Source organism: Triticum urartu, chromosome 3, assembly GCF_003073215.2.
Source record: "Triticum urartu cultivar G1812 chromosome 3, Tu2.1, whole genome shotgun sequence".
NCBI lineage: Eukaryota > Viridiplantae > Streptophyta > Magnoliopsida > Poales > Poaceae > Triticum > Triticum urartu.
The window spans coordinates 738,791,873-738,806,426 of record NC_053024.1 but is presented as its reverse complement, the minus strand read 5'-3'; the positions used below and the strand labels follow the sequence as shown (position 1 = coordinate 738,806,426).

The 14,554-nt window shown below is 45.4% G+C and overlaps 1 protein-coding gene and 2 pseudogenes across 1 annotated transcript; all 3 read left to right on the top strand.

Annotated features, from left to right (window-relative positions):
- Positions 1-2,544: 2,544 nt before the first annotated feature.
- Positions 2,545-4,454, top strand: LOC125546356 (40S ribosomal protein S28). The gene is made up of 2 exons (XM_048710601.1): positions 2,545-2,561; positions 4,060-4,454. The coding sequence occupies exon 2, from the start codon at positions 4,061-4,063 to the stop codon at positions 4,256-4,258; it is 198 nt and encodes a 65-aa protein (XP_048566558.1). The 5' UTR covers positions 2,545-2,561; position 4,060; the 3' UTR covers positions 4,259-4,454.
- A 628-nt stretch (positions 4,455-5,082) lies between these two features.
- Positions 5,083-6,850, top strand: LOC125547391 (annotated as a pseudogene).
- Positions 6,851-12,443: 5,593 nt separating this feature from the next.
- Positions 12,444-13,663, top strand: LOC125547390 (annotated as a pseudogene).
- The last annotated feature ends 891 nt before the right edge of the window (positions 13,664-14,554 follow it).

The window sequence follows — 14,554 nt, the reverse complement described above, 5'->3', positions numbered from 1 at the left end:
ATAGGCATCCTCCAACAACGATGGCAGCTCTGACTCCATCGGATCATCCGTCTCCACCCTCATGCTCCACAAGCGACTAGGAGCAGAATGAGGAGCAAAAGAGCCAAAACGCAAAGTGTTTGTCGGTGTTCCAGACATCGGCGGTCCCTTGGCCGACTTATCCGACTTATCAGGCTGTGGAGTAAGTTTCTTGGCCGAGCCCCTAGACCTGTCCTCAGATTCCTTGACCATCGTTTTTCATATATATAAAAAGTGTGTGATCCTAAGGGACAACAGATCATTATGCCCAAACTTTTCCACAGTACGCTATGGTGTTACCAAATACATGAAATGGTTTTGAATTTTGGATTTGTTTGGCTACATTACCATTTGACATTTGTGTAAGTGCTTGTTAACGGTTTCACATGTCATGCGCTTTAGGATGATTATATCAAATGCAATTACCCTGAGAGCAATAACCCATATGAATTCCATAAGTGGTTTACTTTATAACATAGGAGATTTAAATTCTCTTTTGACATCTTTTGTTTACTTTTTTCAGTGGAGTTGCGATCCCCAAGGGCAGATATTTGTTGAAGAATGTCTAAAGGACATAAGTGTCGAGACACAAATTCAAGAGACTTGTAAGTCCAAATTAGTCTTGAGCTCAATAATCGTTCTAATAGCATATCCATGTGTTACCTTTGTAATTTTGGACTTATCTGCTTGTTGAGTACACAATAGTTAATGCAATTCTTCATAAAGTTTCTGTTTGTATGTTTGTTGAAATATGCATAAATTGGTGTCCTAGTTTCTATTTGCAATTGCTCATCTATGAAACTCAAATCTTTCCTTTGTTGTTCTTAGGCCTTGACAGAAGTGCAGACTATCGATACACAGCCGCTTGGAGTCCGACCTCTAAAAACACCAACCAGAACAAGGTGGTTCTTCCTTCAACGACAACAGCAGCTGGAAGTCCACCAAAGAATGAGATTGTGGAGCATCCTCCATTGAAGACGCTTGGGTCCCTGGCAATGAAGACTAGCAGCACCAGCAACAGGACGGACGACACACCAATGGTCTACTCGAAAGATAAAGAGCCTGAGTGCATCTGGGACAGGGAAGACGACTGAGTGCACCTGCATAGTCTGTTTTCGCCATGGTAACTTCTTCACCCCTGCTGAGTTTGTGAAGCACGCTGGTGGGGCTGATGTTTCCAATCCTCTTAGTCATATCATCATCAACCCGTCACCGTCGTATTCTTGTAAATCCAAACTGTATCTAGGGGAGAAAGTTTTTTTCTCGATGTTGTTACATGACATACTGTGCACTGTAACTTGATGCATCAACACATCAAACTGACAGCGACTTGATGCACAAACTGTCAGATGATAAGGTCGTTGCACATTTTTTTAATCTGCTTTTCCCAAAGAAACTTGGTCCTTAGGACCATCACTCGATTATAAAGTTTACCAGCAGACATGTTGGTTGTTTCGGTAGAGCGTCGCCGTTGCATCCTGTAGAGTGAGCAACAGCGAGTAGCACACACAAAAATTAGCAGAGATGAAAGAATTATGCAGAATCATCAAGCATGTGACCAGGGGCGATTTTACCGTTCGGGCACCTAGGGCACGTGCCCAGGCTCAACGGCGACGCGAACTAAAGCTCTGATGAACTCCGGCGATGAGCTTCTCAATTATTTTTCTGGGATCGATCAATGTACAGGTTTGCCCAGAAAAAAGATGGAAAAATCAATGTACAGTTCATTTTGTTACCGTGTTAGCGGTGCTTCTCATTTAGTTTTTAGAACGATAAAAAAACTTTGCTCCTCAATTTCAAATCAAATTGCCCTTATATTAAATTAAAAATAAATAAAAATCAGAACCCCAGTCCTTTGGTTTTCATCTACACCAAAAAATGTTCACATGAGCTCCTGCTATTCTCGTCAAAAATATTTCTTCTAGTTCAAATATAACACATGTTTGTGGTTTTGAACATTATTGCATATATTACACATAGAGTGAAGTGCATTGTGGGTCACTGAACTATTTCAGGGGCATGCACTAGGTCCTCAAATTATGAAAATCATCTTTTTTTTCATAGGGGTGTCACCTAGGTCTTCGAACTACGAAAATGTCCTCGGACTATATAGAAGAAAGAAGAATAGATTGTATCTTTTTTTAGGCAAAGAAGAAAGTGTATCTACTTTTTTTCTAGACAAAGGAAGTGTATCTACTTTTTTTTAGACAAAGAAAGTGTTTTTTTAGCAATCAAAGAAAGTGTATCTACTTTTTTTTTGAGCGGTAGAAAGTGTATCTACTAAAGTAAAGCTGCACCTGTTTGGGCTTGGGGCCCAACAGACCATTTGCTCGCATACAAGGACCAGGAGCCCAACCAAGGCTGCCGGCAGCGCAACCTAACAACTGGACGGGCGCTAGGGTTTGGGTTCTACCCTCTCTTTATTTCCTCCCTCCCTGCGCCGCCGCCTCCGTCCGTTGTAGCACAAGCAGAAGCAGCTTGCGCCGCCGCCTCCGTCCGTTGTAGCAGAAGCAGCGATCCCCATCGCCAACAACCAAAGAAAGGTTCCTGTCCCTCCCTCCCCTACGCCTCTTCACCCGTGGCTCTACGGATCTGTGAGCTTTATCGTTTCGTTTTTTGTGCTGGATCGATTTAGTTGCTGTGATTGATTTCGTTGGTAGTTTAGTTTCCGTCATGTCTAGTTTGTGGCGTATTGATGATTCTGAGAGATGCTTGCTTCATCTTCCACTTTTAATGCCTAGTTTTGTACCGATATTGGCAGCTACTCTTCAGATCTCAAGTAAGCCTCGGGGTTCTTGCTTGCAAAATCGTTGATATATATCCTTGTTCTTGCTGAAGATTTGTGCAGAGGAGAAATTGGTGGACCTTAGTGTGTGCAAAACATAGTTTAGTTGGAGCCATACTTGGACCTTACTGGTTCTTGCTGAACATTTGTTCTACTTTCTAATGATATAAATTTTTGTGGTATATGATGTGTGGTACTATTATGTTGGTAAAATAGACAAGCTAGATTTACACGCAGGACCTATAAACCGGAAAGGAGGGAGTATTAACATAGCCCATTTACTTGCAAAACAGGGGCTGTTTATTTTAGTTTTATTTTGATCTGCATACATGGACATTTGTGTACTCTCAAGTGCAATGGAAGTGTACACTAGCTGTTCTGGCGGTGCTTCTGCTTTGCCTAGAACTGTTAGTGCATTGGAATGGCGCATCAGTTCGTTGTTTCGAATGGTGCTTCTGCTTTCCCTATTGGAAAATGATATCTTTCTGAAACTTACATCTAAACAGAGGCAAACTCTGCAGTGTTTCTGTTTCTGAAACTTGCATCTAAACAGAGGCAACTCTGCAGTGTTTATGAATCACATTTCAATAGTTTCTTGTGCGCGTCCAGCTGGCTTAGAGCACAATCTACCAGAGACTTCTTCTCACTGTTGCTGATCACTTACCTTGAATGTTTAAACTCAGTGTTAGCTGCAATCAGCTCATTCTTCAGGTTCCTGATCTTCAACGTATCCCTGGCCCTCTCGATGTCCCTGATCTTCTCCTCGATCAGATGCTGATCCTCGTGGTCAGACTGAACTCCTGATGGTGCTAGAGCGCTGGAGAATTGTTGTGGTAACTACGGTTCTTGAACTGCCTCCCAGAACCAGTAGCATTTTCTGCAAACAACTAGCCGTTTAGTCCGAAGTGTGGAAATAACTGTGGAAGCAGGAAGCAAGTCACTCCCTGCGAGTGTTAATAACTGTTGTTCGTTCTAATTCAGTGTTTGGACCAGTAGATTTATCTGTTTTTTTAGCAGTGGTTTTAGACCAATAATTTCTCTGGTTTCTGTTTTTGATGCAGTGTTTCTGCTTTGGGCACACGGTAGACATGTTCCAAATAGTAAGGAACATTTGTGTGCTCTCTTGTATGTATGATCTATCTCAACTGCAATGGAGTTGTATACTAGCTGTTCTGGTGCTTTGCCTAGAACAGTCGATTAGTTATTTCTTTCTGATGGTTTTTTCCTAATGCAATCCCTTGCAATGGTTTGTGCAGCATGGATACGCAGGTGAAGCTCGCAGTGGTGGTCAAGGTGATGGGCCGCACCGGGTCCAGGGGTCAGGTGACCCAGGTGAGAGTCAAGTTCCTGGACGACCAGAACCGTCTCATCATGAGGAACGTCAAGGGGCCTGTCCGGGAGGGCGACATCCTCACCCTGCTCGAGTCTGAGCGGGAGGCCAGGAGGCTGCGCTAAGCACTTTCTTTCTTCACCTGTCTGTCTTCGGAAGTACTCCTGAAATTGTGTGCTGTTGCCTTCTTACTCTACTGCTTCCGTCTTTTGCCTTGGCTATGGAGATGTAATGAGTTTCCTTCTGTTGCCGAAATTAAAATGCACTTGATGTTATTGTTGCACACCTCTCGGTAATGAGAATCGACTATATTGAATCCTATGTTTTGAGTATAAATCTGGATCGCTTCTACTTGTAAAATCATCAAGTGCATGTGGTGGATTCTGCTCCGTGATGGCGACATCCTCACCCTGCTCGAGAATGTGCGGGACGCCAGGAGGCTGCGCTAAAACAAATTCTTTCTTTATACTCTGTCAGGAAGAAAAATTATGTGACGTTGCCTTCTTACTCTACTGCTTTGGTCCTTTGCCTAGGCTATATAGTGATGCAACGAGTTCTGTTCTGTTGACTAAATTAAAGTGCACTTGATGTTGTGAGACTTCTTTTTTAATTATGTTGTGAGACTTAAATCATTTACACACCTCTTTGTAATGTGAATTGACTATATTGGATCCTATATGATTTAAAATCATCAAGTGCGTGTGGTGGGTTCTGGTTCTGACACCCGCCAACACAAGAACCCAACCAGAGCCTATATCAACATATTAGAGCATCTCTAGTGGATGGTGTATATGGAGGTGGATGCTAAATATACACGATCAAAATCAAAAAAGCTTTCCCAGTGGATCGTGTATCAGGTCGTGCACCTATACACGTCGCTCCCACGAGCGTACCTGGCGTGGGACTAAAGACGACCGAGCCATGCTCGTGGCTTCGTGCTCCCGCTCCCATGACCGAAAAAAGCCTCCCGCTTCCGCTCCCGTTCCTTTCCGGCCGCCTCCCCAAGGTCGTCGTCGCCCCTCTCCGGCCGCCGCCCAAGGTCGCCGTCGCGTCTCCTCTCCGGCCGCTGCCCAAGGTAACCATTTTTTCCTTTCTCGCGAGCGGGAGCAGAGGGGCGGCGGCAGCACGCCCTGCAGCCCGATCTGGCGGCGGCGCCGGTGCCGGCGTGCGCCCTGGTGAGAATAGAGGGCGGGGACGGGGGGCTGGGCGACGAGTGGGGGCTGGGCGGCGGAGCAGTGGGGAGGAGGGGGGAGATGCAGGGGCGGCGGCTGGGGACGGGGGGCTGGGCGGCGGAGCTGTGCAGGGACGGGGGGCCGGGCGCGCCTGTCTGTGCAGGGACGGGGGGCTGGGCGCCTGTCTGGGGCGGAGCGGTGGGGGGGAGGGGGGAGATGCAGGGGCGGTGGGGGGGAGCTATACAGGGACGAGCGGGGCGCCGTGGGGAGATGCAGGGACGAGCAGCGCCGGGAGGAGATGCAGGGGAGATGCATAGCTCTTTGGAAGGAGAAGAAAATAATTTTTGCTTGTCAATTTGATGCCAGATTGTGGTCTAAAATAGCTGTGCATTGGTTGCTTGCAGATGGATACTGACCAAAGCTTCTTGGACACCCTTGATTTTGGTTACACGCAAACACAACTAGAAAGTCCAATTGGAGAGCAGGCAACTCCATCAACTCAGCATCGTTCTGCAATAACAAAGAAAGGAAAATCCAACAAAGGCAAAAATTGGTCTAGTGATGAGGACAAGGTTCTCATAGCAGCATGGGCAAATACAAGTTTGGATATTGTTGGGACAGATCAAAACCGGGATGCTTATTGGGATAGAATTTCAGAGTACTACAACACACACAAGGAATCATCATGGCCGGAGCGTAATGCTAATGCAATCAATTGCCGTTACACAATGATTAACAGAGAGACCTCTAAATTTTGTGGTTGCCTTCAGCAGATTTTAAATAGGCAAGAAAGTGGAAGGACTATACAAGAAAAGGTATGCGCCTTTCTTGTAATTCTATATGTGATGTGCAATATTCTATATGTGTTGTGCTTATTTTAACAACATATTTATATGTGCAGACAAACGATGCACATATTTTGTTCAAGGAAATGGATCTTTAAAAAAAGAATCCTTTCACACTGATGCATTGCTATGTAGAGTTTTCGAAGTATCCAAAGTGGCAGACAAGAGAAGTTGAAACTTCTCTTAAGAAACAAAAGAAGACCATTGATGCAAGTCCGGGCACAGCCACCAATGATCCGGCTGATGCATCCTCGGTACGTACTGATGCTACCTCGATACACACTGATGCTCTTGAACATGAGAAAAGACCTGATGGTGTGAAGAGGGACAAGAGAGGTAAAGCTGATGACAGTGCTTGCAAGCTGTCATTAGAAACTGTGTGGGCAGCAAAGCTAGAGAAGGATGAGATAAAGAGGCGGCAAGAAATGCTCGCTATGCACAACAATTGGAATTGCGAAAAGAGGAGATTGCACTCAAAAAGAATGAGGATGCACGAAACGAGAGGGAGGATGCTTGGAGACAGTTTGAATTAGATGAGAGGATCATGCTCATCGACACAAGTGGTATGACTGATGTTCAAAAGCAGTTCTACCAAGCTAAGCAGAAGGAGATCCTTGCTCGCGGCCTAGGGTAATGTGAGCTATATGTTGTAGTTGTAAGAACTATTTACTGCTTTCTGCTAGTTGAGGACATGGATTACATCACTCATTGTATAAATATTTTTATTGATAGCTGCATTACAAAGACATGGATTACTCGTTTCCAAACTTTTGCCACACATGGTCAATTAGATCAAGTTTAAGCTGATCATGTTCATCGAAATTTCTAATCCGATGAGTCATCTGAATAAAAGAGCTCAGTTCTTCCGCATGAGTACGAGAGACTGTGACTTTTTCTCCCATTGCCTCAAAAGTGCAGCTTTGCCGACCAGTTTGTCGCTCCTCTTCAACTATCATACTGTGCATTATGACACAAGCTTTCATGACATCAGTGATTTCTTTACGTTTCCATCCTTTAGCAGGTCCACGAACAATGGCAAAACGGGATTGCAGAACTCCAAAGGCTCGTTCCACATCTTTCCTAGCCCCCTCTTGCTTCTTGGCAAAAGTTTTATGCTTTCTGCTAGTTGGAGCTGGTATGCTCTTCACAAATGTTGCCCACCGTGGATAGATACCATCTGCAAGGTAATACCCCATTGTGTACTGATGGCCATTGATGCTATAATTCACTGGAGGAGTTTGGCCTTCGGCTAGCTTTGTAAAAACAGGAGAACGTTGAAGAACATTTATATCATTCAGAGACCCTGGTAAACCAAAATAAGCATGCCAAATCCAAAGATCTTGTGAAGCAACTGCTTCCAAGATCATAGTGGGCTCGCTCACATGGCCTTTAAACATGCCATGCCATTTTTTGGGGCAATTTTTCCACCCCCAGTGCATGCAATCTATGCTCCCTAACATACCGGGAAATCCTCTTTCCTCCCCTATTGCAAGTAACCTAGCAATGTCTTCTTCATTTGGAGATCTCAGGTACTTTTCCCCAAAAACTTCACAAATTTTGATCACAAATTTCTTGCAAGACTCTAAATTAGTGGACTCAGCGGACCGGATGTACTCATCAACATAATCAGCTGCTACTCCATATGTTAGTATCCGCATCGCCGCGGTCATCTTTTGCAAAGGATGTAACCCAAGAGCTCCAGAAGCACTTCTTTTTTGCGTAAAATAATCATCATAGTCATGCTCAAGTATACCATCAGCTATGCGGTTGAACAAAGTACGCGACATCCTAAATCTGTGCATAAAAATTAAATGAGACAGGGAAATGAAAAAAGGACCAAAGCAGAGAAGTGTACTAATTACGAACCTTCGTCGAAAAAAATGTTCGGGAAAGCGAGGAACTTCTTTGAAGTAGTCGTCCCACAGAAGAAGAAATCCGGCATCTCTTCCTCGATCGATTGACTGACGTGCATGCTTGGAACCGCCATGGCGTCGAGCGTTCTTCCTCTCTTCCTCCTCGCGCTCGGCGAATGCTGCAAGTATGAGTTCATCGTCGCCAGATGAAGATGAGGAAGAACTCATGTCCCAAGTGGATGTGTTCATTGTGTTGCGTGAGAAACGATAGAAAAATCTAGGTGAGGAGAGAAGTGTGCTGGAAGAGGTGGTAGGAGTGGTTTATATAGATCGGAAACATGACCGTTGGAAATATAGCCGTTTGAAAATATAGCCGTTGGAATATACACGTCCTAATTTACACGTTCCACTGAAATACTCGGAAATGTATAATTTAGCAAGGTGTATATGGACGTGTATATGGAGATATACACGTTTAAATTTACACGTTCCAGTAGAGATGCTCTAAGGCCAGGGTGAGACGGGGACACCAGTACCGCGCCTGAGGCGTGGCAGCAAGTTGACTGGTGGGGGTACGGGGCCTGAGATGGTCGCGGCGTCGCCGGCAGGGCTCGGACAGGAACAGGACCTCGGCAGGGCTGTGGGCAGAGGCGGCCGCCGGGGCGAGAAATGCAGAGGAAGAAGAAAGCTGATGCTGGAGCAAGAAAAGCAGAGGAAGAATACTGCTGGGCCTGGATCTTGATGCGACAATGGAGAGCGATTTGACATGATTCAGGCGACTATGGAGGGAAATCCTATTCTTACATGATTTAAACCGTCGATAGAATGAACTAAGTCGGTAAAACTTTTGGTAGAACCATGGTAGAAAAAGCAACGAAGAGCATTGCTCGATGTCCGTGGGACAAAAAAAGCAAGGAATTAAGCAAGATGGCGTCGTAGCACTGACCTGAGGCTGGAGAAGACGATGATGGGTCTGGGTTGCTTGCTCGGCCGCGGCGAAGACGAGTTGCTCGTCGGCGACGGCGATGGATCTGGGTTGCTTGCTCGTCCAGCACCACCTTGCAACCTTTTTAATAATGGAGGTAAGCGTGTTGCTGTTTCACGTTGATTTGACTCCAGTCTGTTTTTCACTTTTTCTTCTCGGTGGGGAATCTTTTGTACTGTATGACTACCTATTCTTCCTCTTTATATTTTATACCAAATTTTGATCATAGATTTAACTAACAAAATATTGATGCATATTATTATATGGTTGGTATTCGAACATACTTTTCAATGATATTAATTTTTATGACATGCACTAACATTTTTTTAATTAAATCTAAGGTCAAAATTTGACACAAAATACAAAATAGGTCAATAAATCAGGACAGAGATAGTACAAGCACAAGACTGTGATGCCGACATCTCTATATACCCAAGCAGGTGCCCAAGAACCGGAGGAGGAAACTCGTTTTTGAAATATATTCGGGTGTAACCCGATCACGATTATAAAACAGAAAAGGAATCACTACCATTTAGAGAGAGCCGCCTTTTGATCTCAATGGCTGCCAAGTGCATATGAGCAACAAAATATACTAAATTATATGTTTAAACTCCAGGCGGAAACACGTTTTTTCCCGTGTCCAAGCGAGGTATCGTAGTTCAGCAGCTTGTTTTTTTTCCTAATCAAAGTCTATTTACTTGCTCAAAAGAATCCCAACGGTTCGGCGCTATCCTGGCCGCCTCTTCACCGCGTCAAACAGGAGGCACCATCGTCGCTGCCGTGTCAAGCAGGAGCCTTCCTCCTCCGGTGCAACCGCATCGTTCAAATCGGACACCACCTTAAGAAGAAGGCAAAGGAGGAGCCACGCTCCCTGGCACGCAGCACATTCGGCATGTTCGACTTGCCGGTGTCACCGACACGCCGCCTCTGACGTGGCACAACCGTGAAGGAGAAGGAGGAGGAAGGCTCCCCGTTCCTCGTGAGCGCACATGGACGCCTCTTGCACTACCTCGGTTTCGACGGCTGCAAAACGATGTCGCAGAGCGCCCGATGTTGAAAGAGTAGGCGGCAAGGGAAGCGACATTGTAGGAGCGGCACAACACGCAGAGCTGGGCCGCGTTCGCGGCGTTGGATGTCACGCTGGTAAGGTCTGCAATGACCCAGACCTTGCGTTGGCTTGGGCGAAGGATCAGTCTAGGACCATCGTGGAGACGTCTGTGTTGTGTCGACGCCGCCTCAGCGACTAGCTCATCAAGATTGGTGTGGTTGAGTTATTGCGGGCTGCCGCCCTTGTCACGGGCAAGGGCAGGCTGAGGGCGGGTGCACCGAGGCGGCATCCGTGGTCGAAGCAGCCATGCATGCGGTGGCAGAGGAAGACGTTTGACTCCTCCACAAGCGGCAATCGGCGGCCAATTAGGGTTGCTACAGCCCCTACATTCCCTTCCGCCGCTGGAAGGACCACGCCGATGATGACTACGACGGCAGCGGTGACGGCGACAGAGCGAACAACGACGACCTCGCATAGTTTTTTGTGAGGTTGTTTCAATTTTAGTTGAACTTGTCAAATATCACCCAGTTTAGTTGTAATATGTTGAACGTTGTAAGAAAATCATTCAGTCTGCATTAAATTTGTTCGGTTTATTCAATTTACATTTGAAACATGCGTGGTAGTTCCGAGCATGCAGTTGGATGACTGGTTCCGTACGCATATCCGCGGTCGCGTCCGAACATATAGTGAGTCTGACTTGCATCATGACGTTGGAGATGCCCTAAGTCGACTTAACCAACCAAAATATAAATTATCTGTTTAAAACAACATATATTTGATGGTATATAACTCATATTATGTTGGTCCAATCAATAATCAAAATTAGACTTTGAATACAAGGTGACCTTGTATAAACAAATCAGGAGGATATTTTTGTCGAAAAGGAGGTACAGAAAACTTGGAGAAAATGGGAGGGTATTAAACCCAGCCTCTACTTCCGCACCATTCACTACACAAGATAACTCAGATTTTCAGGTTTAAAATTCTCCGAAACAGTAGACACGTACACGCGGAAGCAAAAGAAACACAGTCAAGCTTGATCTGACTTGTTCACACACTGAAGCTTTCTCTGAGCTCATCCGTACGTATACAAATCTAAGACAAATAATTCAGGACTAAGAGAGTAATATCAAACAGAGAAACTTGCTAATGTCTCGTTGTTTGCTAGCCTTATCTCACATTGCTGCCAAAAGTGCGAGAAAATATGGAGACAACTTTTCTGACGACTGCAATGATTCAAGTGGACAAGAGTGAGATTATTTAGAAACAGTGCATTCTTATCCCAACCCAAGCATGCAATGATTTTTTTTTAAAAGATCCAGCAATGTTGGCTTTTCATTGATCATTAGCAGGAAGCAGTGGAAAAAAACAAGGTGGTGATGATCCAGAGGATCAGAGGGCTTGCCACAGATCGGCAATCCTCAAGCGACAGGGTAGTCTATGGTTTATGTTTCATGGTGGTTCCCCGAAGGGGCTGTCAATGCAGGTTGCTCCCGCGACTCGCCATAGCTCGATGCAGTCAGTGATCCTCGTGACGATGTTGGGGATGCTTGGAATGCTTCTTCTAAAGGTGGCATTGTTCGTTCCTGCCATAGCTCCCAGCAGGTGAGCAACATGAGTGTGTTGACCCCCTTTCGCCATCTTGCTTCTGATCCTTCCAGGGCTTCAAGCACAATGGAAGTGTGCTGTTGGTTCTCCCATTTATCTTTGGGCGCCAGGGTGGAGCAGCCCATCCATGTGCTGATTCTTTCCCAGACTCTCCTTGCCATTGGGCATTCCCAAAACAGGTGCTTGGAGGATTCGAGGTTCCGGTTGCATAGCTGGCAGAAGTATTCATTCTTCCAGGCGCGCCGTTGAAGCCTGTCGTTGCACCAAAGCTTGTTTTGGAGCAAGAGCCATGCGAACATCTTGATCTTGCCGGGGGCCCAAACTTTCCAGATGATCCGATCAAAGCATGTGATCGTCGTGCCCAGGAATTGCATCTGGTAGGCTGATCTAGCTGAGTATTGGCCCGAACACTCGTGGATCCAACTGATGGAGTCGGGGGTGTCATCCTGGAGGTCGCCAACGGCGCCATGCAGCCTCCTGTGCATGGCGAGGACATCATGGAGCAGGTCTTCGGTGCAGCCATGGGCTAGGTCTCTGATCCATGCATCGTTTGTGAGGGCAGCCTTCACCGCCATGTTCTTTCTGCGGGCGTGCTTAGCCAGCCGCAGGAAAAGCTGGGTGAGCGTTCCCGGCCCCAGCCATGGGGAGTGCCAGAAGGAGGCCGTCGTGCCGTCCCCGATGCTGACCAAGGTTGCTGCCGTGAAAAGAGAGTAGTCCCCGGCATTGCATGGTAGGTCCGAGCCCACCCATGGCCTCCTGGGTGGCGCGAGGAGAGCCAAGGCCAGCGGAGACATAGGGCATGGCCAAAGCGCTGGCGGTCGATGTGTGGAGTAATAGTAGTAGATGCAGACAGGAGTCGTTCTACTAGTCTTGGATGTGATGCCTATATAATGATCATTGTCTGGATATCGTCATAATTATTTGAAGTTCTATCAATTGCCCAACAGTAATATGTTTACCCACCAACAGCAAATATAAGTTTGGATATTGTTGGGACAGATCAAAACCGGGATGCTTATTGGGATAGAATTTTAGAGTACTACAACACACACAAGGAATCATCATGGCCGGAGCGTAATGCTAATGCAATCAATTGCCGTTACACAATGATTAACAGAGAGACCTCTAAATTTTATGGTTGCCTTCAGCAGATTTTAAATAGGCAAGAAAGTGGAAGGACTATACAAGAAAAGGTATGCGCCTTTCTTGTAATTCTATATGTGATGTGCAATATTCTATATGTGTTGTGCTTATTTTAACAACATATTTATATGTGCAGACAAACGATGCACACATTTTGTTCAAGGAAATGGATCTTAAAAAAAAGAAGCCTTTCACACTGATGCATTGCTATGTAGAGTTTTCGAAGTATCCAAAGTGGCAGACAAGAGAAGTTGAAACTTCTCTTAAGAAACAAAAGAAGACCATTGATGCAAGTCCGGGCACAGCCACCAATGATCCGGCTGATGCATCCTCGGTACGTATTGATGCTACCTCGATACACACTGATGCTCTTGAACATGAGAAAAGACCTGATGGTGTGAAGAGGGACAAGAGAGGTAAAGCTGATGACAATGCTTGCAAGCTGTCATTAGAAACTGTGTGGGCAGCAAAGCTAGAGAAGGATGAGAAAAAGAGGCGGCAAGAAATGCTCGCTATGCACAACAATTGGAATTGCGAAAAGAGGAGATTGCACTCAAAAAGAATGAGGATGCACGAAACGAGAGGGAGGATGCACGGAGACAGTTTGAATTTGATGAGAGGATCATGCTCATCGACACAAGTGGTATGACTAATGTTCAAAAGCAGTTCTACCAAGCTAAGCAGAAGGAGATCCTTGCTCGCGGCCTAGGGTAATGTGAGCTATATGTTGTAGTTGTAAGAACTATTTACTGCTTTCTGCTAGTTGAGGACATGGATTACATCACTCATTGCATAAATATTTTTATTGATAGCTGCATTACAAAGACATGGATTACTCGTTTCCAAACTTTTGCCACACATGGTCAATTAGATCAAGTTTAAACTGATCATGTTCATCGAAATTTCTAATCCGATGAGTCATCTGAATAAAAGAGCTCAGTTCTTCCGCATGAGTACGAGAGACTGTGACTCTTTCTCCCATTGCCTCAAAAGTGCAGCTTTGCCGACCAGTTTGTCGCTCCTCCTCAACTATCATATTATGCATTATGACACAAGCTTTCATGACATCAGTGATTTCTTTACGTTTCCATCCTTTAGCAGGTCCACGAACAATGGCAAAACGGGATTGCAGAACTCCAAAGGCTCGTTCCACATTTTTCCTAGCCCCCTCTTGCTTCTTGGCAAAAGTTTTATGCTTTCTGCTAGTTGGAGCTGGTATGCTCTTCACAAATGTTTCCCACCGTGGATAGATACCATCTGCAAGGTAATACCCCATTGTGTACTGATGGCCATTGATGCTATAATTCACTGGAGGAGTTTGGCCTTCGGCTAGCTTTGTAAAAACAGGAGAACGTTGAAGAACATTTATATCATTCAGAGACCCTGGTAAACCAAAATAAGCATGCCAAATCCAAAGATCTTGTGAAGCAACTGCTTCCAAGATCATAGTGGGCTCGCTCACATGGCCTTTAAACATGCCATGCCATTTTTTGGGGCAATTTTTCCACCCCCAGTGCATGCAATTTATGCTCCCTAACATACCGGGAAATCCTTTTTCCTCCCCTATTGCAAGTAACCTAGCAATGTCTTCTTCATTTGGAGATCTCAGGTACTTTTCCCCAAAAACTTCACAAATTTTGATCACAAATTTCTTGCAAGACTCTAAATTAGTAGACTCAGCGGACCGGATGTACTCATCAACATAATCAGCTGCTACTCCATATGTTAGTATCCGCATCGCCGCGGTCATCTTTTGCAAAGGATGTA

Coding starts and splice junctions, on each gene's coding strand:
- LOC125546356 (XM_048710601.1), top strand. CDS start 4,061: ATGGATACGCAGGTGAAGCTCGCAGTGGTGGTCAAGGTGATGGGCCGC.